General features: G+C 50.6%; 2 protein-coding genes across 4 annotated transcripts in view; one reads left to right on the top strand and one right to left on the bottom strand.

The window, feature by feature from the left end:
* Window positions 1-21,165, top strand: part of BCO1 (beta-carotene oxygenase 1) — a 161,943-nt gene that overhangs the window by 59,267 nt on the left and 81,511 nt on the right. The window contains exons 4-9 of the mRNA XM_053211340.1: window positions 5,384-5,518; window positions 6,340-6,526; window positions 9,570-9,700; window positions 10,803-10,881; window positions 12,366-12,519; window positions 14,125-14,182. The gene's annotated coding sequence lies outside the window, so the exon portion shown is untranslated. The remainder of the gene's footprint in view (window positions 1-5,383; window positions 5,519-6,339; window positions 6,527-9,569; window positions 9,701-10,802; window positions 10,882-12,365; window positions 12,520-14,124; window positions 14,183-21,165) is intronic.
* The window catches only part of LOC106984006 (polycystic kidney disease protein 1-like 2), an 86,786-nt gene that overhangs the window by 44,041 nt on the left and 21,580 nt on the right, over window positions 1-21,165 (bottom strand). For 2 of the 3 annotated variants that reach the window (XM_053211329.1, XM_053211330.1), the window contains exons 1-7: window positions 10,463-10,597; window positions 8,657-8,777; window positions 7,836-7,977; window positions 6,420-6,596; window positions 4,975-5,120; window positions 4,115-4,309; window positions 1,168-1,299 (exon numbers count right to left, since the gene is read on the bottom strand). In XM_053211329.1, coding sequence (XP_053067304.1) covers window positions 1,168-1,299; window positions 4,115-4,309; window positions 4,975-5,120; window positions 6,420-6,596; window positions 7,836-7,977; window positions 8,657-8,719 — 855 coding nt within the window. In that variant the 5' untranslated portion in view covers window positions 8,720-8,777; window positions 10,463-10,597. Of the gene's footprint in view, window positions 1-1,167; window positions 1,300-4,114; window positions 4,310-4,974; window positions 5,121-6,419; window positions 6,597-7,835; window positions 7,978-8,656; window positions 8,778-10,462; window positions 10,671-12,241; window positions 12,360-14,098; window positions 14,149-16,911; window positions 16,990-19,018; window positions 19,421-21,165 lie in introns of those variants that run through there. The other variant, XM_053211331.1, reaches the window with a different exon arrangement.

Raw genomic sequence — 21,165 nt, 5'->3', positions numbered from 1 at the left:
GCTTCTCCTTCCTACAATGTGGGAAGTTCCTTCAGGAGAGTACCCTAGTCCATCTCTGAGTCTTTCCAGAGTGCCTTGCACACGCCTAGCTCATAGCAGTAAACCTTCCCTAACTGGGGGGGATGGATGGAAGGATGATGGATGGATGGATGGATGGATGGATGGATGGATAGATGGGTGGTGGATGGATGGATGGGTGGTGGATGGATAGATGAATGGACAAGACACTTATTCCGGTTTTGTGGTTCTGTGTGTATTTGTGTAAATTCTTGCTGCCCCAGTAGTCTGAAAATGCCGCAAGGGTAGAAGCTATGTCTGTGTGACTTGCTGAATTCTCAGTGCCTGGTGTGTGCACAGTACCTGGTATATACTAGGCACTCGGGAAGCATTTGTTGAATGAATGAGTAAATTAGTGCCTGGATAAGCGAATGGAAGGATGGAGGGGCGGATGTACACAGGTACCGAATCAATGCGTGCATATGGAATGGATGGATGAGCAAATGGGTGTGTAAATGGCAAGTGTGATGTTGAAAGCATCGTGGCCTCAGAAATAAAGGTCAGCCTTGCTGGCTCCGGGCTGGAGAATGTGAGGGGCTCCGCCTCCTGACAGTAGGTGAAGCACAGCCAGGGTAGCTCTCCCCTCCCTGTTTAGGGCTCCATTTTGAACCCTTGGCTACCATTTCACTGGGAGCATGGTGATTTCATTTGAGTTCTCCAAGAGGCAGACCCTGAGGCAAGGATTGAAGGTGCGGGCAGGCAGAGTGGGCTGGTGGGGCGGGGGTTGAAGAAGAAAGAAGGGCAGGAGCTGGCAGCTGGACGTCAGTGGTGTATTTACGGGGAACATGGGTGGGTTAGCAGCAGGATCTGGGCACACACTGGAGTGTCCCTCAGTGATTAGAGTCAGCTGCTCCCTTGGGGTGCCACTGGCAGGTCGGGGAGTGGGGTGTGTGAGCACCCCGGCTGGGACACCAGAATGAGACACAGGGGCTGCGGGAGGACATCTTCTCTTTCTGGGCACCACCCATGCAGGACCCTTGGAAACCAAATGGTGGGAGCTTTGGTGGCCCCGTGACTGAGGGACCGTCGACCTGAGGAGGGACGTCAGTTACCCACTGCAGAGGTGTGTGTCCCATGGCTTGGCCCGGGTCAGCAGGGGGCCTCCCTCACCTGGGCCGTGGGTGTGAGCTCCTCACTGCGGTGGGTCACCTCTCTCAGAACCTGGGCCAGCCCTTGCACCTTCTGCATGTCCCCCAGGGTGGCAGTGACCGCAGACAGTGACCCCAGCATGTGCTCTCTGACCTGATGCAGAGGGAGGAAGAAGAAATGTAATTTCTGTCTCAGAAAGATTTGGGGTCACAGCAAGTGACCAGGCTCATCTGGGGTTTTCCAAAGCCCAGACCTCTGTTTGCTTCATAGGTTGTGTGGTGGGCAGAAGAATGGCCTCCCAAAGATGTCCACATCCTAATCTCTGAAACCTGTCAGTATGTCACGTCACATGGCAAAAGGGACTTTGGCAAAATCGCTTTGGAGTTTTAATTAAGTGAGAGGTTCTGAGATGGGAGCATATCTGGATTAACCAGGTGGGGCCACTGTCATCACAGGGGTCTTTGTAAGAGGGAGGTAGGAGGGTCAGAGAGAAGGAGATGTGTGGGTGGAGGCAGAGGTGGAGAATAGGGTGGGGGAGGAAGGAAAAGGAAGTGAGGAGGGGAAATTTGGGGAGGGAGGGAGGAGGAAATGAAGGGTCTGAAGATGTTGAGGTGCTGGCTTTGAAGTTGGAGGGGGGAGTGGAGAGGCTTCTGGGGACTGTGTCTCCTAAGCCACAGAGCCCTTACAAGGGCCAGGGACCGGCCTTGACAGCTACACACAAGAACTAAAAAGATAATTTCAGCACTTGCCCCATAGAACTTTCTGCAATGATGGAAGGTCCTGTCTCTGCACCATCCACTCACCAAATGCAACTACTGAGCCCTTGAAACATGACCAGGGCAGCTGGAGAACTGAATTTTAAACTTTGTTTCATTTTAATTCATCTAAGTTTTTCTCTTTTCTTTTTCTTTCTTTCTTTCTTTCTTTCTTTCTTTCTTTCTTTCTTTCTTTCTTTTATTTTATTTTAGGGAGAGCATGAGCAGGGGAGAGGGGCAGAGGAAGGGAGAGAGAGAGGGAGAATCTTAAGCAGGCTTCCTGCTCAGCACAGAGTTCCCACAACCCCTGGGATCATGACCTGAGCCAAAATCAAGAATCAGATGCTCAAGTGACTGAGCCACCCAGGCGCCCCATTTTAATCCATTTAATTTAGCTGTGAGTTCCTAGATAAGCGAGTGGCAACCACTTGGCACAGCCCGGATCTGAGTGACTAGTCCTCTGTGGCCTGCTCCTCACGGCTCACTCAGCCTACCTGTCTGATGGCCCTTCATGGCAGCTGCAGAGCTTGAGCCTGTCTGCTATTAAGTCAGGATGCCTCCAGGCTATGGCTTGGATGGAGGAAAGAAAAGGCCAGTATATGAGGGGACTCTTGTCAGACGTTCTGGAAGGTTAAGTCATGTTTGCCTCTGTGGATCTTCCCTCCTTCCTTGGTCACTGTCCTGGAGGCAGCTTCCATGGAGATGCCCCTGGCTCCTGACTCTCTGTCGGTGGACTCATGCAGCAGGAGATGAGAGGACTGGAGGAGAGAGAGCTAGAAGCTATACTCCCGGTGCCTCCCTGCCAGTCCACTGTGGTTGGTCAACGGCCTCATTCTTCAGAAGCCACTGCTTGTCCCAGGGAGCCCCTCCACATGCAGTGGCTCCCTCTGGATTCTGTTCACTTCAGGCCGAGCCCCAACTTTTATCAACAGAGCCCTTCTTAAAGTCTTCTCAGTTACCGCATTAGAGTTTTACACCTGGCTGCTGCCAGGACCCCACTTTTTCATGAGGAGACCCTGGGTCGGGCTGCCTAGTCTGTGTGCTCAGGGAACCACAGGACATCCAAATGCAAGTCTACCATGGGTAATGTTCAGAGTGAAAGCAACCAAGATTGAGAACCAGGTGGTGGGTTCTGGGGGTGTATGGAGGTACTAATGTGAACTCAGGGAAGGGGTGAGAGACTTGGGAGGGCGGGAGGTAGACTGGGGAAGAGCCGGTCTGCGTTGGAACCCCGTCTTCACCACCTACTTAGAAATGTGGGCCTGGGCAAGCTGTTCAAATTCTCTTACTCTGTTTCCTCTTCTGTAACATGGATGGGGATCTCACCATTTACCTTGTAGGGTTTTAACGAGGATTACATACCCATGAAGCTCTTGGAGCCGACAGCACCTAGTAGGTGCACAATAAACGTCATTTATCTATAAGTAATCACTATGACAACCACCACTTCTTTGTATTAAGTCCTTACCACGTGTCCTGCACCATGCTAAGTACTTTTCTTGCAAACCCTTCAGGGAACCAGAAAAGTCTTTCTTTTCTTCTTCATGCCCAGCAGGTGTATGTGCTACTGTGCGTGTGTGTGCGTGTGCGTGCACGTGCACCTGTGTGTACCTGCACCCACACGTGCCTGAATTCATATAGCAGGCACCAGGAGTAGAGGTAATCGTATGTTCTACAATAGTTGTTTATCGTGTCAGGTTGTAACACACGAAATGGCCATTTTGTGGGTTAAAAATGGTTGAATGTTGGTAATTTCAAATGGTTTGACCTAACCTTATCAGGTAAACACTATTTATCATCCCCATTTTCCAGTGGCGAACCTGAGGCTTAGGGAAGTTCATTCACCAGCCTGTGACAATATAGATGGAAAGTGACAGAAGTGGGATGACGTCTAACGTCTGACCCCAACCCATTAACCATATGACTGGGGCCAGGCCACTTTTCTCCTCTGGCCTCGGTTTTGTCGCCTTTGACAGGAGGGATTGGAGCAAGACTCTTAAATTCCTTCCTTCCCTAGAAGGCTTTGACTCCAGGAAGAGCAAGGAAAGCAGGTTTCCATCACTTCAGGTCACTTAGTGAAAGGACCAGAAGAGGGAAGTGACATCAACAGCTCAGGAGATGCCAAAGTCTTCTCCACAGCTCCATAAATTCCACTCCCCACTCCAGACTCCGGGGCCCCAGTGGACAGTGTAAAAGGGCCCCATCTTGAGCACCTTCTGTCTGACGTCCACGTTCAACAGCCGCCTGCAGCCCCGCCCCTGGCACTCCTGGTCCAGCACCGATGCCACGGCCCTGGCCAGCTGGAAGAGCCGCTCGGGGTCCCGTTCGCCTCGAAGAGCAGTGGTGATGTTCTCCACCACTGCAGCCTGGAATGCCACATTCTCAACGTGGGTGTCTCCAAGTCCCACCTGACCGGGAAACAGGAAACATGCTCAGCGCAGGGAAGCCCTGAACTCACCAGTCCTTGTTCCAGAATCTGGAGCCTGAAGTCGCAGTCTCCACAAGGCAGGCCAGAGCATGACGGGAAGGCTTTGCACATGGCCTGGGGTCTCTCCCGAGGCTGAGGGCAGCCGGGCCCGCTTGTAGCAGGCATCCAACGGCCACTGAAACCAAGCCTTGGACAAGTCGCTGCTTCCCCCTCACTGCCCTCCTCATAGTTCCCCCAGTCCCTTCCTGCTCCTCCTGGCCTCTCACCCTTGAAATTTACCCAGATTTAATCCATTCTCTGCCATGTAGCCCTGATGGCTGATTTTGGCCCTCCTTCCTTTGGACTCTGATGGCACTGGTCTGACTCATCTCTGGGTCCTCCTTCTCCAAGCCTCCAGGGCATTACTCCAGGGCACTATTCTGGCCACTGAGATGTAAGATCTACAAAGGTAGTGGCCATGTTCACATCTGTGTCCCCAGGGCCTGGCACAGAGCAGGTGCTCTGAAAATACTAGTTGAAGGAATGAATGGATCAGTGATTCATATGGTCATGCCCTTAGCTCCCTTCAACCCAGCCACCCTTTTGGGGAAGTTCAGTTGGGTAACAAGTTTTCTCAGGAAAGAAACAAAGGCTGCTGCCACCTACCTTCACCAGTGCATGGGCCTGTTGTTTGTCCCCTGCCCGATTGGACACAAAAATGACCACTGTCAGCATGAAGTCATTGTTTACTTTTCCAAGTGGCAGATAAACTGACTGGAGGGCAGGTTCAGAGCCACAGTGTAGACAAGAACCTGGTAAATGGAAACTGAACAGTTAGGGCGGCATCTCTAGGCCCTGGGGAGACAGAAAACCCACCAAGGTAGAGCCTGATGACAAGGACACAGAAGCCACAGCTCACAAAGACGTGGCAAGCACTCAACGACTCTGTGCTTTCAGAGAGACGACAGCCATCTATACTGATCCCCTAGTCTCTGTAGGTAATTGCGTGCTGCTATGACTTTGGAATAATTTTACTAGAATCCATAAAAAATTCAAAAAAAATTCCTCTTTACAGGTTTACAAAGAAATTCAAGAGGTAAACCAAGTTACAAAAAGGAGGAGGAAGAAGAGGGCAGGAGGCGATCTTAAAAATTATCTCAAAACATCGAAGCTCACTCAAAAGTCACTTCCTGTACAAAGGCCTTCCCAGGTTGGTGTATCTAAACAGCACCCCTGTCCTATGTCTTTATTTACCAATGGTCTCCACCACTAATTGTAACACAGGGAGGTCAGGGACTTGCCCTGTGGAGTTTACTACTATGTATCTAGCACCTGGAAGAGCCTGAGGTATAATAAATATTTATTGTTGAATGAATGAATGAATGAATGAATGAATGAACGAACGAATGAATGCATATCTTTCCTATCCTTAAAGGAGACCTCCCCCCTCAGTGGAATCACTAATCATTGTAATGTGCAGACAATCATGAAATTACTGAATTATAACTCACAGCTGAGTTTTACATGGTTTCACTTCCCTGCCCCTTTGCTCACCTGTGTGAGCAACCAGTTGGAACAACCAGTTGGAATTAGAGCAGCTAGCCGGCCTCCATCTGGGGGGGATGCAGGTTCGACATGGAACCTACTTTCCTTCCGTGAATTGACTCCCTCCAGGTTCAGACCCAGTCACAGCCATCTGAACATCCCTGCATTCCACATCTGCTTAACTGGCACCCCATGAAAACCACCCTCCTCTGGGTCTCAGGATTGCTTGTGTCCACCTTTCTCTAGTCGAGGCCTTCAGTGGTCACACCTCTGCATATTCTCATCCATTTAACCCCCTCCACGTCTTTTATGCCAGGGCAGAGGTCATTTTGGCCTCTATAGCCATGGAGGAGATATCGATGGGGCCAGCTTCACCTCTCCCTGGGTGTGTGACTGGGTCAGTGTGCCTGGGGTGGGGCTAAGGTGTAGTTGGGGGAGGTCTTCATTCTGCAAACGTCTCTCACACATGGAACATACTTTTTGCAGCTCCCAGAGGGAAACAGGCCCCTGTTCTGGGAGAAACGGAGCCTAGCAGCTCAGGGGAGAGCACAGCCCTGGGGCAGTACCTGACTCCAGACAGAAGCAGTACTCCAGGGGGCCCAGGGCCGAGGATGTGTCGCAGAAGATGGCGAAGCTTGTCAGAACGGTACCCTCCTCCGGAGTGATGGTGCAGGTGGGCACCTCGGGGGGAGACCCAGAGCCGATCACATAGGTGTCCTCCCCATAGGCATGCCCGGTCACTGCTGGGGAGTGAAGACAGAGGGTGTTTGGGGGGCTGTGTGAGTCACCCAAACTCCACCATGCTTCAGGATCACCCTGGGAGCTTGTTAAACATGCAGGTTCCCAGGCTCCTCTCCTGACCCCCAGCCTCAGACCTCTCTGGAGGTTCTGGGGTGGGGCCCAGCAATCTGCACATCTGACAACTCCCCCTGATGCAGGTATCCTGGGGTCTCACTTTTGTGGGACTCTTTTTTTTTTCTTTAATGTTTATTTATTTTTGAGAGAGAGAGAGAGGACAAGAGGGGGAGGGGCAGAGAGAGAAGGAGACACGGAATCCAAAGCAGGTTCCAGGCTCTGAGCCGTTCAGCGCAGAGCCCAATGTGGGGCTCGAACTCAAGAACCGTGACGTGAGATCGTGACCTGAGCCAAATTGAACACTTAACCGCCCGAGCCACCCAGGCACCCCAGGATCTCACATTTTGAGAGTCAGTGTTTCATCTGTAAAACAGGGCTAATATTAGCAGCTTCCTTGCAGTTGTGGTGATGAGGAAGTATAGTGGGAAATGAAAGGACTTGCTCAAGATCACAGAGCTAGTAGGAAGGGCCACAGCCAGAATCTAGAAATGGGCTGACCCCACCCAAAGCCATGCTCTTTCCAGGCCTCCACAGCACCGCGAAGAGCCCACAGTTACCTGCACCAGCATCCCTCACCACCTGACACTTCAAAAAGAGTATGTGCCTGGAAGAGCTGGGCACGAAGAGAATTTTAATCGGTTAAAATGAATTCCTTAGCCTAGACCTAACTCAGAAAGTTTGGGGCAAGCCTTGGAGTGTGTGTTTTAAACCAGTATCCCTGGTTGTCCCAGTGTGGGTGGTCTGTGGGCCACTTTGAGAAAAACCGAACCAACTGAATGCATCTGGAAGAGTAATCCCCCATTGTTTGTCTTTTTGAGAATCTACATTTCCCACCGCACTGGCTTGTTTAAGGTGAGAACGACCTGGCAGGACACGCAGACTGCACCAGAATGATCTGTCTCATCCACCCTGCATAGTGCAGTTCGGAGGCGGGAAATGGAGGCACGGAGAGTTTAAATGCCTTGCCGCCAGCTAGAAAGTGGTGGCGATGGGGCTGACACCAGACTCTGCATGTGGCCCTTGACCCTGCACTGATGTCCCACATTTCTGGGTTTCTGAGTTTGCCTTGGTTCGCTTTCGGCAGACAGGCGGAAACCGTGCCGGGGCCTGCGGGGAGCCTTCCGCACCTGTGGCTCTGATTCGGAGGGCCTGGCCCCAGGTCTGCAGGAAGGAGCTGTTCAGCCGCAGCGTGGACGTGTTGCTCTGAAGGAGGATTAAAGCCCTGGGCCAAAATCCTTGAAGTCTGCAGGCGGGTGGGAGAGGCTCCGCCTGAAAGAGAACACCACCCAGAGCCCCCGAGGCTGCAGCCAGGCTGCTGGACCTCCGCAGGGCAGTGGCTCCTTACCCTGGGGAGGCCTTCCAGATCTGTCTCTGCGGCAAAGGCACCACCTGCTTCCCCAAGTCAGCCCAGAGACCCAATTTCCAGCCTTGCTTAGGTGATTGTCTGAGGTCAGTTTCCCTTGAAGGAGAACCTGAGATGGGGATTCACGGGCAGGTCATTTCCTGCCGGAGGGCCCTTGGGAGAACCAGAGGGAAGAAGGAAGCAGAGTAGGGCACAGAATGAACTAGGCAGGGAAGTGATTTCAGGAGGTGTCCAGCCAGCCTCAGCCTGATCCCACAGGAAGTGACAGCCACACCGCAGAGGTTGTCAGAGGCAAGAGGCCTGGGCCGTTGGCCACCCCCAGCCATCAGTTATTGGCCAGCGGTCACTCCACAGCAGCTGGGGACCATGCATCAGCCTAGTAAGAGGGACCGGGCTGGGGCACCCGTAGCATCTGCTCTGAGGTTTCTCCATTGTTTTTGCTCCCTTGCATCCATTCTCCCTTCTGACCCATGACCTGGGTTTCCTCTGGGGAACACCCCCCAACCCCCACCCCCCGGGGTGCTCAGTACTGGACATGCGACACAGGTCTGGTCAGTCAGAGTGGGTGGTTGCCAGCGTCCTCACCTTCCCCAGCGAGGTGTCATCTAAATACCAGTTGAACACGGCCCCTGGGGAGCCATCCCCCATGGTGACTCTGAGCACAGTGTCTTCCCCGGGGTTCCCAGGTCTGTGGTTCTCCTCGCAGCTGAAGGGGAGACAGAAGGCGGTGAGGAAGCTCACTCAGGCCTCCTGGGCTGGTCTTTTGTCCGGTTCTTCTCAAGTCCTTTGAGAAGGTGGCACAGGGCCTTTCTTCTGGTGGGAGATGGAATAAAGGCAACCCCTGCCCCAACCCAAACCAGGACCTGTAACGTTGGTCAAGGAGAGGACCTGTGCCTGACCGAATTCCCACTTCATTCAGGGTGCAGGACAGTGGTGTGGAAAGTGCATGGAGTCCAGGGTCCTCAGATACTGTCCTTGCCTCTTGTGAATGCTCACCTTGTATGAGTCACTTAAACTCTCTGAGTCTGTTTCCTCACCTGCAAAATGGGGAGTTAAGAACGATTTCTGTGACTCCCTCTAGCTCCAATAATAAAGGAATACTGTGGTTTTTTTGCCTGCGTGCCACAGGTTACAAATGATTTGCATCGTTACTCCCTCATCCAGTGCTTACCACAACCCTAGGAGCCACATGTTAGAATCCCCTTGTCAGAGCCAGAAAACCTGGCTCATGGAGCTGGCGTGATTTGTTCCCGGTCACACGACTCCTGAGTGGGGGAGGGCAACACAAACCAGCATGTCTAGGTTCGATTCCAGGGCCTTCTCTATAGCATCCCGCTCCCTCCCTTGAGCCAGTAAGAGATCCCTTTGGCACCTGCCGTGGGTCCAGCCCATCCCCGGGACCTCTCAGTTGTAACTGCATAGCAGCTGGCAATCTCCCTCCTGTCTTCATGTCTGTCCTAACACTGGTGTGCTGGACATTCTCTATTTGTCCCCACAGCCTGCTCTCCATCAACTCCGTGGCCCTGGACACTAGGAGGCTAATCTCTGTGGACTGTGTCACCCACATTCCTGTGCCGGCTGGCTTCTGCTTGGGTCCAGCAATGGGAGGCATTGGCTGGGGATCAGAAGGTAACAATGGGAGGGCGGGAGGGTATTTATTCACCACGGTCCCTGCTCCTTAGCAGGTGGGCTGCTGTTGGCAGTGGCTGTGCTCCTCCAACCAAGCCCACAGCTCCTGTTGGGGGCCGCCTCCCCTACAGCTGCAGCTCCCAGGGTTCCCAGGACACCATCCCCCTGCTTACCTCTGTAGTCCTCAGAGGGAGAGTGGCTTCCTCCTGTTGTAGTCCTGCACTGTCATCCCTGGCTTGTTCCCTTATCCCTGCCACGTCTCTCTGTCTGGGCCCCACCCAATAGACCAAGCTTCCTTCAGCCTTCACTTTGATGCAAGAGCTCAAGCAATCTCCCTGAGCCCGCTCTTGCCCTCCTCCAGCCTGCTCTCCACCCTGCTGCCACAGCGTTCTGTACTAGGACAGATCATGTCCCCAGCCTGCTTGCAACCCTTGGGTGGCTTTCCAGAACTCTTCAGAATCATGTCTTTATTTATAACCCACACGGTCCCACCAGAGCCAGGCCCTGCCTGTTCCCCTCGTTTCTTCTTGCTCCCCTGTCCCCCTCCATAGGAGCCACACCAGCCTCTTTCACTTCTGGCTTATTCTGTGCTCCTCCCTTTGTCACCCATGTTCCCTCTCCAGCCCCCCTTTTGCTGCCAAGTTAATTCCTCTTCGAAGCCTCTTCACATCTGGGCTGAGGAAGCCTTGCCTGCCCTGGCTCTTCGGTAAACGGTGGCCGAAGGGACATCATTGCTGCGGGAGTTTGCTCTCGTGCCCCCACCTGACTCGAGGCCTGAGTTCCAGGGGTGCAGACACGTAGAGACACTGCTCCTCCCGGTTCTCCAGCTCCCCGCCCCTCCAGGTGGCCAGGCGCAGGGTGACAGCGGAGCTGGGTGGTGGCAGGCAGGGCGGAGGAAGCACCAGCTCCCCCTGGTCCACACGGAGCAGATGCCTCTCAACACAGTAGCTCCACTGGGCCCAGCAACGTCCTGAGAGAGAGGGGCAAAGGCTGTGATCATCCAAGGACGCTTCCGGTCTGGGTTTTTAGAAGAAAAGAGTCATAGATAAGAAAAGCAGCTCCAAAGAGAGAGTTTGATTTTTAAAAACACTCTCACTTGCAGGGTGCGAGGATGGCACTGCAGAAGGATGCTTCTGGGGACATGAGCCGCCCTTCACCCTGACCCTGAGCAGACCTGCAGGGTCTGTCTGCTTCTTCGGCACCAGCGACCTGCACTGAGGACAGGCAGGCATATAGTAGGGGAGGGGGGCGGGGATATACAGCTCTGCCTGGGGGAGCATCCAGGACAGCTTCCTGTCCCTGGTGTACCTCTCATACCACGTGGAAACAACTGTCCTCAGCTGTATGTCCCTGTGGGTACACTGGGGATCCGGCGGGTCGTTCTCCCCATCTGGGAGGACACATGCCATCTCCTGCTTTATGATACTGGCTCAGTAAGTCTCTATCCCTCGCCCTTCATCTGTGTTGATCGATGTTTACCCATCAGTCACCTTGCTCCCCCTGCCCCGAAGTTTGGTAGTCATTCACGGGACATGACCTAGGGTCAGGCCATCAGCTCAACCACCCAAACTGTATACCTGTATCCTCTGTGAATTCAGATAGTGAAAACTAATATTCCAAAGAATGTCCTGAGCACCTACCAGTGGATATCAAAAGGCTCTACATTTTATATGACTTGACCCAGTTATTCCATTTCTTGAAATTTATTTTTTATTCTCAAAACTTACTTCTGAAGGTAACCACAGATGCAGATAAAGGCAGAACTACAAGGATGTTCATTACAATGTTGTTTATATACGGGCAAATAATTCTGAATAACCTATGTGTCCAAAAACAGGGTACCAGTAAATAAATGACCATACATCAACTTTGACAGTCTATTATGCACTTACTCTCTTATGAAATCAAGATAGAGAAGATACCATGGCATTAAAATGTGCAGGATGTATTGTTCAAAGAAAAAAAAATCATAAAAATAGTAAGTGTGATATGGATGGCATTCATTTCCGAAAGAATGTGTACGTAGCTAGGATGTATCCCTATAAAGCAGGACAACCATTTCTAAGAAGTGGGTACTGGTGCTGTCCTCTTGGTTTGTCAGAAAATGCCTCCTCCCTTCTAGACTCTCCCAGTGACATACCCAGCAAGGGCAAGGAGGTGACAGGAGGGATCCACCCAAAAGGAAGGAGTTGTTTTGTTTTGTTTTGCTTTGTTTTTAGCACTGATCTTGTTTGTGGGGAAAATAAAGCCTATTGACTTTTAGGGTTAATCCTCTCAATGCATCTCTGTGTTGCTGCCTTTAGGGCTCCCTCTGCCTTGGTTTGCCACTGCTTTCCCCCATCCCCACCCCACCGCCCCCACCCCACACCCGCCACCTCCCATTTCCATGGGATTTTCAATCTCTGGCACATGCAAAGCACACAAAATGTCAAGGATAAGTAATGCCTGTGTGAAGATTAAAAAAAAAAAAAAAGCAAAGTTGACCTCTATCCATTACTTTGTGGTGAGATAGGACAGTTCCAGAGCTCTAAGGCCACCTACCGCATGACCACTGGAAACGTAAATCCTTGTCCCTGTCTGGCCAGCCCAGAGTCACGGTTGTGAAAGGATCCACATACTGGCCAGGCTCCACGTACACCTGCCTGTCCCCTTTCTCTCTCTGCAGAAAAAGCAGCTGGCTGGTGAGATGCCCCTCCACAATTGGTATCCTACCTTCTTCCCCACAGCAGTCTGTGCCAAGGGTAGTCGCACCATAAGGCACAGAATGGAGACAGACCCTATCTGATCCACCTGGCTCTCCTCTGGAGATGGGTCACTGGGTAAGTAACTTTAGTCTGAACATGGGCTCATTGCTGAGTGTCCATCATGCTTCCAACTGTTACCAGGGCCTGCTCTGGGCCAGGCCCCATGCTTGATGCCTAGAGATACAAGAATAGAGACCTGGGCCTTGCTCTTCAGTCTAGGAGGGAAGATGGACAAAGAAACTGATGACTAAAACACAGAATTCTAGCTGCTACAGGAGAGGGGGGCCCAGAGAATTACGAGAACGTGTAAGAGGGAGGCAGTAGGTTGAGAACATCTGCTCCTCTGAAGATGGTTTGATAGCATTTGATGCCTGGGTTGCTGCGGATTGAGAGAAGCTAGTGATGTCCTTCCTCTTTCGTCTGGTGCAGAGGAGGACACAGAGCTGTGACCTCTGTAAGGGGGGCAGCCAGTGTCAGGACAAGCTTCCCCAGAGAAAAAGACTACAGAGCTGTTGTGAAAGAGGAGGAGTGAGGGTGAGCTGGGCAATAATGGAGTCTGTGGGTTCTAGGAGGAGGGATTGGCAGGCATATGGTGTGTTCCTGGAGTAAGTTCTGGCAGGACCTATCAAACAGCTGGGCCTAAAGGGCTTAGTCTGGTGTAACAGGAGGCTACATGGCAAAACTCAACCCCTTGTAGTCTCCCATGGCCTAAGAATAAAACCCAAACCCCTGTCTTGGCACCTAAGACCTCATGTGATCGGGCCTCTGTCCATCTCTCTGTAATCTCCTATATGCTCTCCCTCCCCGCCCACAGGCCTCAGGACACTTCTAGCCTTGGGGCTTTCATATCTGTGCACCCAGAAAGCTCTTGTTCTGCTTTCCAGCAAGGCTGACCGTCTTATCTTCAGGTCTCCACCTGAATGTCCCATTCTACGAGGCCTCATCCGATCACATTTGCTAGGCCATGCTGTGTTGGTTGTCACTGCACCCTGTTGCTTGTAAACACTTACCACAATTCCTAATTACATGCTAATTTGTTTAGTAATTTCACCCACTAAGCTCCAAGAAGGCAGGGGCCACAGCTGTTTATTCACCTTTGTGTCCCTAGTCCCTAACACCAAGCCTTGACATTATAAACGCATAGTCTTTGTTATTGAATAAAGTACGTGCATGGACAATGTCAACAGCAAGGAGTCGGGCCTTAGTCCTGCTGTAAAAACTGAGGAACATGGGCCTGCTTCCTCATTTAAGCATTAGCAGCTATAAATTTCCCTCTGAACATTGCTTTAGCTGCATCCCACAAATTTGGATAGGTTATTTTGTCATTAACACTCAAATATATTTTAATTTTCCTTGTGAATTTTTTTTTTGATCCTGATTTTTTTTAAGTGTGCTCTTTAATTTCCGTGATGTCTAAAAGGTATGTACGTATCCCAGATATCTTATTACTGATTCGTTATATAACACTGTTCTGGTTGGAGAACATGCTTTCTGTGATTTCAGTCCTTCTGGATCTCTTTTCAAATGGAAGAAACCTCCATGCCTCCTAGTACTCTGGGTATTAGCACCAATAAGCCAAAACTCAAAACTAAAGCAGAGTTTTCAGACATCTTTTTCTCGTGAGGTTAAGTGTTTAAAAAACAAAACAACTCACATTCTTTCTCTTGGCATTTGTTCCAGACGGTTCTCGCACACTGGAAGGAGCTGTGAACACAATGAGAACAGGCGTCAGACTTTGGTAGGTGTTTATAAGGTTACCAAAGGGCAGAGTCAGAGGGTGTGCTGAAGATGCCCTGGGGAGATCCACCTGTCTTGGAAATGAGTTAGGGAAATTTGGCAAGCATTCAGGTCATCAAAATGGGTAAACACCCAAACCATCATGTCCACCACTGGACTGAAGACATGTCTTCGGTTGTTAAGAAAGAGTCAGGCAGTTGCCAGTGCAAATAAAACACGAGATTTAGAGACCAGCATGTGGCTGTATGCTGTTAAATGTTTAACTACCAGTTAAAGGGTGGGGAGTGGGGAGCCCTGATTTGTACCATTTACTACTTCCGGTGGTGTTTGTATTCCCACAAAGGCAGATTTCAGGCTACCGAGCTGACCTCAGTGATTATAGAGCAACAGATGCACAGAACCAGCTCTGGCAAGCTGCTAGGGCCCGGCCTCAGCACACCACAGTGCATTTCTGGGTCTTCCTGTTGGCCTCTTACTGGCTGTGTGAGCCCAGGCAGGTTAGTGATTCTTTCTGAGTCTTAGGTTCCTCACCCACGACAAAAGGCAATCCCTATCCTCAAGGCTTCAGGAGAGCTGACTGCTGTGCTTCTATACCATTGCCTTGTAATCTGTGTATGTCTATAAAGAGGGTTAGTATAGCAAGGTAAAAAAAAATGGAACATGTACACTCAGTTGATATGCCCTGAAAAATCATCGAAATGTGAATATGGTAATGTCTAGTTAAAGTGTAATGATTAAGACAGGAATGTATTTCATCTGCACTGGCAGATCCGGGGGAGTCATTAGGCTCTCGTGTCCTGGTTAACATCTGGGTACTGTTGATCTTTACAAAATTCTCTCCCAGTGAATTCTCATTCTGAGAACTCTCACTTCGAAGGTCTATAAAATTATGTAAAGCAAAGCTAAGATGCCAGACACAGAGATTCCTTCTTAATCTTAAGGCAGATGGGCCAATAACCCGGAAGGAAGAAATCAAGAGACGTAATTGCTGCCTCTGATCCTGCCATGAATTAGCTGAGTGACTTTTGGGAAGTCAGTTCACCTCTCTGGGCCTCACATTCCATAAGTGGAAAAGGAGGGCTGTGGACAATTGCACAAACATCTGATGGTTTTGTCCCCCATCCAGGCATCCGTGCCCCCTTGTTTTGGTAACAGCACTTATGGGCGATTCTTTCCCCCGGGAAACATCCCTCCCCTGCTCTCAGTCCTTGGTTTGGGTGACGCCACCCCTACAGCATGTTCCAGGTGGGCATGTGATCCTGGTCTCCCCAAACTGAATACCACTTTCCCCTGGTCTCAATACTGGGTCCAGGAGGGAACATGAACCAAGCTTGGACCAGTAAAGGGGGCCTCAGGACTTGGGCTAGAAATGTCAGCAAAGAGGGACTCCTTCTCCTCTAGGGTTAAGTAAGGACTGAAGCCTGGGGCCATCTTGCTACTGATGGGATGAGGGAATCAGAATAAAGCCAACATAGAACCAAGAGATGAGAAGAGGCAGATTTCTGACAATATTGAGTGACTGGATCTAGCTGTGCCTAAACCCTGGACTTTGCCTTTCCATTTCTTTCTTTCTTTCTTTCTTTCTTTCTTTCTTTCTTTCTTTCTTTCTTTCTTTCTTTCTTTCTTTTACTTTTTTTAATTTTTTGATGTTTACTTATTTTTGAGAGAGTGAGACACAGAGTGTAAGCGGGGGGAGGGGCAGAGAGAGAGGGACACAGAATCTGAAGCAGGCTGCAGTCTCTGAGGTGTCAGCACGGAGCCCTATGTGGGGCTTGAATTCACGAACTGCAAGATCATGACCTGAGCCAAAGTTGGACGCTTAACCGACTGAGTCACCCAGGCGCCCCTGGCCTTTTCTTTTTGTGAGTTGATAAAATTTCCCTTTGAGTTGAGCCAGTCTGAACTGCTTTTCTGTCCCTTGCTACACAAAGAGTCCTGGCAAACACATTTGCTGTGGACTTTCAGCTCTGTGACTTTCAGCTACTGTTGGCTGCCTACCTACCAGCCATTACCCCACCCTTCTTCTTGGCTGCCAGAATCCACCTTCTCCCACAGAGCTGGAGTTGCTAGATACTTTCTTCCCAGCACCCCTTATAGCCAGGGTGGATACTTGCTGGATACTTGCTTCCCAGCACCCCTTAGAGCTAGGGTACGTGACCCCGGCTGATGGTATCTGAGGAGAAGAATGCTGGGGACTTGTGGGGAAAACTTCCCTCCTAGTAACAAGAGCTACAGAGGGGGAAACGGGTTTGTGCAGCTGCTGGATGATCCTGGGTTGACCTGCGATGTTTGGAACTGCAGCAGCCATGTTGATGAGATGCAACCCTATGGGCAAAGCAGAAACTCTGAGGGTGGCAGAACAGAATAGCAGACTGAGCCTGGGTCCCTGCCGGTGACACTGGACCCCTGAACCAATCCTGGAACTACTTACCTCCTAACTTCTCAGTATGTGACATCATAACGACCAAACTTAAAGCCACCTAGGTTGGGCCTCCTGTTGCTTGGAGCCTAAAGCAGTAAACTCGGATGTTTTAGAATTCTGTAACAGCGGTTGAATGTTTTACTGTGTACATGACAGCGCTTTAGAGTAACCAGAGAATTCTTAAAATCTACAGAGCAAGGTAAGCATTCAGAGCTCTGTTTTGAAGAGTCCCTTCCGGGATCCCGAGCAAGTGTGATGACCCAGACTGCTGGTCATGAGTTTTATAGCCCCTTGCAGAAATTCCTTGCCTGAAACAGTGATGCTTCCAATTTCCAGACTCAGGTTTGAGAAGGCGTTCCTCACCGTTACCGTGACCAGAAAGGTGCCTGTAATGCAAAAGGTGGAGACTTAAGGGTGTTGCAATAAATTGTTTAACTTGTGTTGAGACAGCTCTCCCAAGCTATGCTTCCTGGTCCGCTGACAGCAGCATTTGAATCTTTCATCCTGAGCATTTAATGGACCCCTGTTGTATACCAGGCATGGTGCAAGGCTCTGGGACACAGAGGTAAATGAAACATGGTCTTTGTCTTCAAGTTCCTTATAGTCTAGTATGCTTGTAGGAGACCAAGTGCCAACCATGGCAAGAACTGGCACGGGGGCATTGTGGACATGTAGCAGGGAGTCACTGCACTGATCATGGTTCATGGCAAGGCTAAAGCTAAAGTACAAAGGACGAGTAGTGCTCATTGGTCAGATTAGAGAGGAGATTCCAGCAGAAGAAAGGACATGACAGGACTTTCAAAAGACTGAGGAGCAGAGAGGGGAGAGAAGGATTTGTAAGACTCAGGGTATATGTGTATCCCACCCTCCTCCCTCATGGGAAAAGGTGGTGGGTGCTACCTTCTTTTCTCGAGCCTAGAGAGGAGCTCATCAGAGGGGACCCTGGGAAAGGTGGATATGTGCTCTTTCAGATCCGGGACCCCCATGGACAGGTTCCTTTCTCATACTCTTGAAGGATGGTCTATGACGGGGTGGAGTGAGAGGGAGAGTGGGGGCAGGAAAGGGCTGCATTCCTGCGTTTGGAAAACTACCGGTAGCTGGCCAAAGAAAAGGTGAGAATTTTCTGAGGACCAGATGTTTGTCTTGCCCCCCTCCCCAACTCAGGGACCTAGCAGGGGCCTCAGAAGCCCACAGAAGCTCCTGCAAGAGGCAGCTGCAAACATCTGCTGGGCTGGTGAGCATTGGTTGGCAGGCAAGGCTGGCCAGGACCGGGCCAGCGCTGATAAGTGAGGGTCTTCCTGCCCTACCTGGTGCCCTTTCCTTCCTCTTCACCCCCTTTATCTCATCCAAATCTGTTTTTCTTGTGGGGAAAAGAAGACTACTTACCATTTAAGAGTGAGCCACAACTTCACAGGGCATGTAGAGATTTTATCTATTATCCCCTGCCAAGCGGCTTTTGTAGACAACAAAAATTAATTTGCATTTGAATTATAGCCTATATAGTGTGTATGTTTTCCATTGTCATTTCATTTCACTCTGGATTCCTCTTGTTCCAAGCTGGACCTTTGATACCTGGCAAAGTTGTAATGGTTTTCTTCTGAAACCTGTCATTTAACCTATCTCTTTTGCTAAATCTGCTGCTTGAGGGCACTGTAGCCCCACCCCGGCGCAGTATTTCCACCTCTCTTACAGACTTCTGAGATCCTTGGCGGGGAAGGTAGGCAGGGTTCTGGGTGGGCTGGGGACTCTGTGACCCTCATCACATTCCTGGCTGCTGACTTCACCACATTGCCCTGAAGGACTCTCTGTTCTCTCCAGATTAAATGCAAATGTCTCCTCTAGTCTCCTCCCTTGGTGGTGCCAGCCAGTCTGTCACCCTATCTCTATTCCAGCCAGCATCTTGACTCTTCCTCTCTTGTCCCTCCCTCTCCCACCCTTTTATCTCTCGCTCCCTGAAGGGCATGGACTGCAGATCCCCCCTGAACCACACTCTCCTCTAGAAATGATGGAAAAATTGGAATCCTTCCAACTCTCCTCCAGTGGTTCTCAGTGGGGGAGATTTTGCTACCCAGGGACAGTTGGCAATGTCTGGAGGCATTTCTGGTTGTACTTAGGAGGCTGGTGCTACTGATATCCAGTGGGTAGATGCCAGTAAACACCCTACAGTGTGCAGGACAACCCCCACAGCAAAGAACGATCCAGCCCCGAACGTTAGAAGTGCCACAAGTGAGAACCCCTGTGACTCTAAGCTCTGAGGGCAGATAAGATGTCTCTTCTTATTTTATGCCCCAGGCTGGATGCTGTGAACCCCCTTTGTGTTCAGGACACACAGACACAGGCTGGCGGGACCCTGGACTCCGAGTCGGGAAGGAAAGAGGAGGGAAATTTGGGAGGAGACCCACCCACCCCAAATACCTTCAAGAGGAACTGCCACAGGGTAAATCCCAAATGGTCCCTGGAGACTCTCTTCTTCATGGGAGAAGGTTGCATTGAGTCCTGCCACTTCAAAGGTCAGTCTCTCCGGTGCACCACGAGCCACCGAGACGTTGACCAGTAGGTCTTGTCCAAGCTCCAAGTGGTCGGAAGCCCAGGAGGCCCATAGCCCTGACAGAGGCTCCGTGAAGGAGACTGTGATGTTCCAGGAGGGTGCAGAAGTGGTGTTGCTGGTGGCTCGGATCTCCAGGTGGTGCATCCCGGGTCCCATCCTTTGCTGGGCTGCTCTGTCCAGGGTCAGATTGTAGGGTAGCAGGCCGCTTGATGTGGTGAACTCAGCCAGGGTTGTATTACCCGACAGCACAGTGTAAGTCACCCCTCTTCCTATGTGGGGTGAGAGATATTTAAGAATGTTGGCAACAGCCATGCAGTAGATTGTACTGAGACGGTGGAGACCCAAGCTCCAAGGTCAGATTCTGGACATAGACATGGAGATGGTATAGCCATAAAGACATGCGGAAGGATAGGCCCACCCCCAAGTCTTAACAGTGATGATCTCTGAGTACGGGGTTCATGAGTGATTTTTCTTTTTGAGTCCTCTCTGCTCATCTGCATATTCTGCTCCGTGCTCTGCGTGTGTTACCCATAAACTTAAAGGTTTGTAATGAAAATATGAGGACAGGTTTGTCCTTGGAGGGTGGAAGGCTAACACAGGAGCGTCTCCCGAGGCGTGGCTGATTTTTATGCCTGAGAATTAGCCTCGAGTCTTGGCCTAAGCAGGAGCAGGTGAAGTCATTTCCTTCCACCTCCGTGGCAGACCGCCTGAAACCCTGCTCCACGGGAACACTCAGCCTGTTCACCTTAAGATGCGGCTCCCTTATAGGTTGGGGCCGGCTGTCCGACCTGGATGCTAAATACTGTGGTTGACTCTAAAAATCTGATTTAAACCACCAAATTAGGATTCTTTGCAACAGAAGCCAAGCTAGGGTATTTCTTGTTTGAGCGATGACAATGCTAATGACGATGATAAAGACAATGATGATGGTACCTTCTGACACTCATGCTTACTGCTCCCTCTCCCCACACTTGGCAAACAGTAGGCAATTACGTTTGTAGGATAAAAACATAAATGAAGGATTATTTTATGTTTCCCTGGTGCACATAGCAGCCGTCTTTGGCCAACAAGCACACCGAGACAGAGAGGAGCCCCGACGACTGTTTCAGGACCCTGTGTTTAAGCTCCATCATATCTCTGCTGGGTGAGGCTCCAGGAGCTGTGAGGTCGGACTGAGCCATGTCCTCACCTCTGCAGCTCTGTGCCACGCGGTTTAGCCCAGCAGGCTTCTGTCCGGATCTCAAACCAGACCTGTGCCTGGAATAAAGATGCTGCCTCAGGTACTGGTGGGTCTTCGTTGGTAGGGTCTCTACTGAGAAGAGGGATGATATTCAGAATGTTTAACAACTGAAACTACATGGGTCCCAACCAAAGAGGATGGATGTTGTGATAAATCAGAATGAACACTGTGACCAATCAGAGTAGATGCTGTGACCAATCAGAAAGGACGCTTTGACTAATCAGAATGGACATGACCAATTAAAATGGCCTCTCTGACCAATCAGAGAAGAAACTGACCAATCACAAGGGACACCAGCCATAACATCTGCTATGGCTGTGGCAGTACGTGTTGCTCCATGTCAGTCCTGATTGGGGGCAGCATCATTGTGCCAGGCTGGTCAACGCTGGCCTCACTGAGATGGGCTCAGGCCCAGCTGGTAGCTCTCCCGGTCCTATTCAGGTTCCCTAACAAGGAGTGACTTGGCAATTCTGTTCTGATGGGACTGTGGGTAAAGAAGGGCATCGGAAGGCAGAGAGCTTCACTTAGCTTACTAGCCTTGTGACTTCAAGCCAATTCCTGAACCTTCCCTCCATTTCTTCATCTGTAAAGTGGAGATAATAATAGTATATACTGGGTGGGCTAGCACACGTGGAGTACTCAGACCAGTTCCGGGCACGCACAAGGTGCTAAATAAGTTGAACAGCTAAAAAACTAACTGGATACATGAGTGCTGTTAGTATTTATTAAAGCCTGGGAGTTGGATGGATAGATCTGGGGAAAATCAAGGTTGCT

This window comes from Acinonyx jubatus, chromosome E2, assembly GCF_027475565.1.
Source record: "Acinonyx jubatus isolate Ajub_Pintada_27869175 chromosome E2, VMU_Ajub_asm_v1.0, whole genome shotgun sequence".
In the NCBI taxonomy this organism is placed as follows: Eukaryota; Metazoa; Chordata; class Mammalia; order Carnivora; family Felidae; genus Acinonyx; species Acinonyx jubatus.
This window is presented reverse-complemented; position numbering and strand designations above follow the sequence as displayed.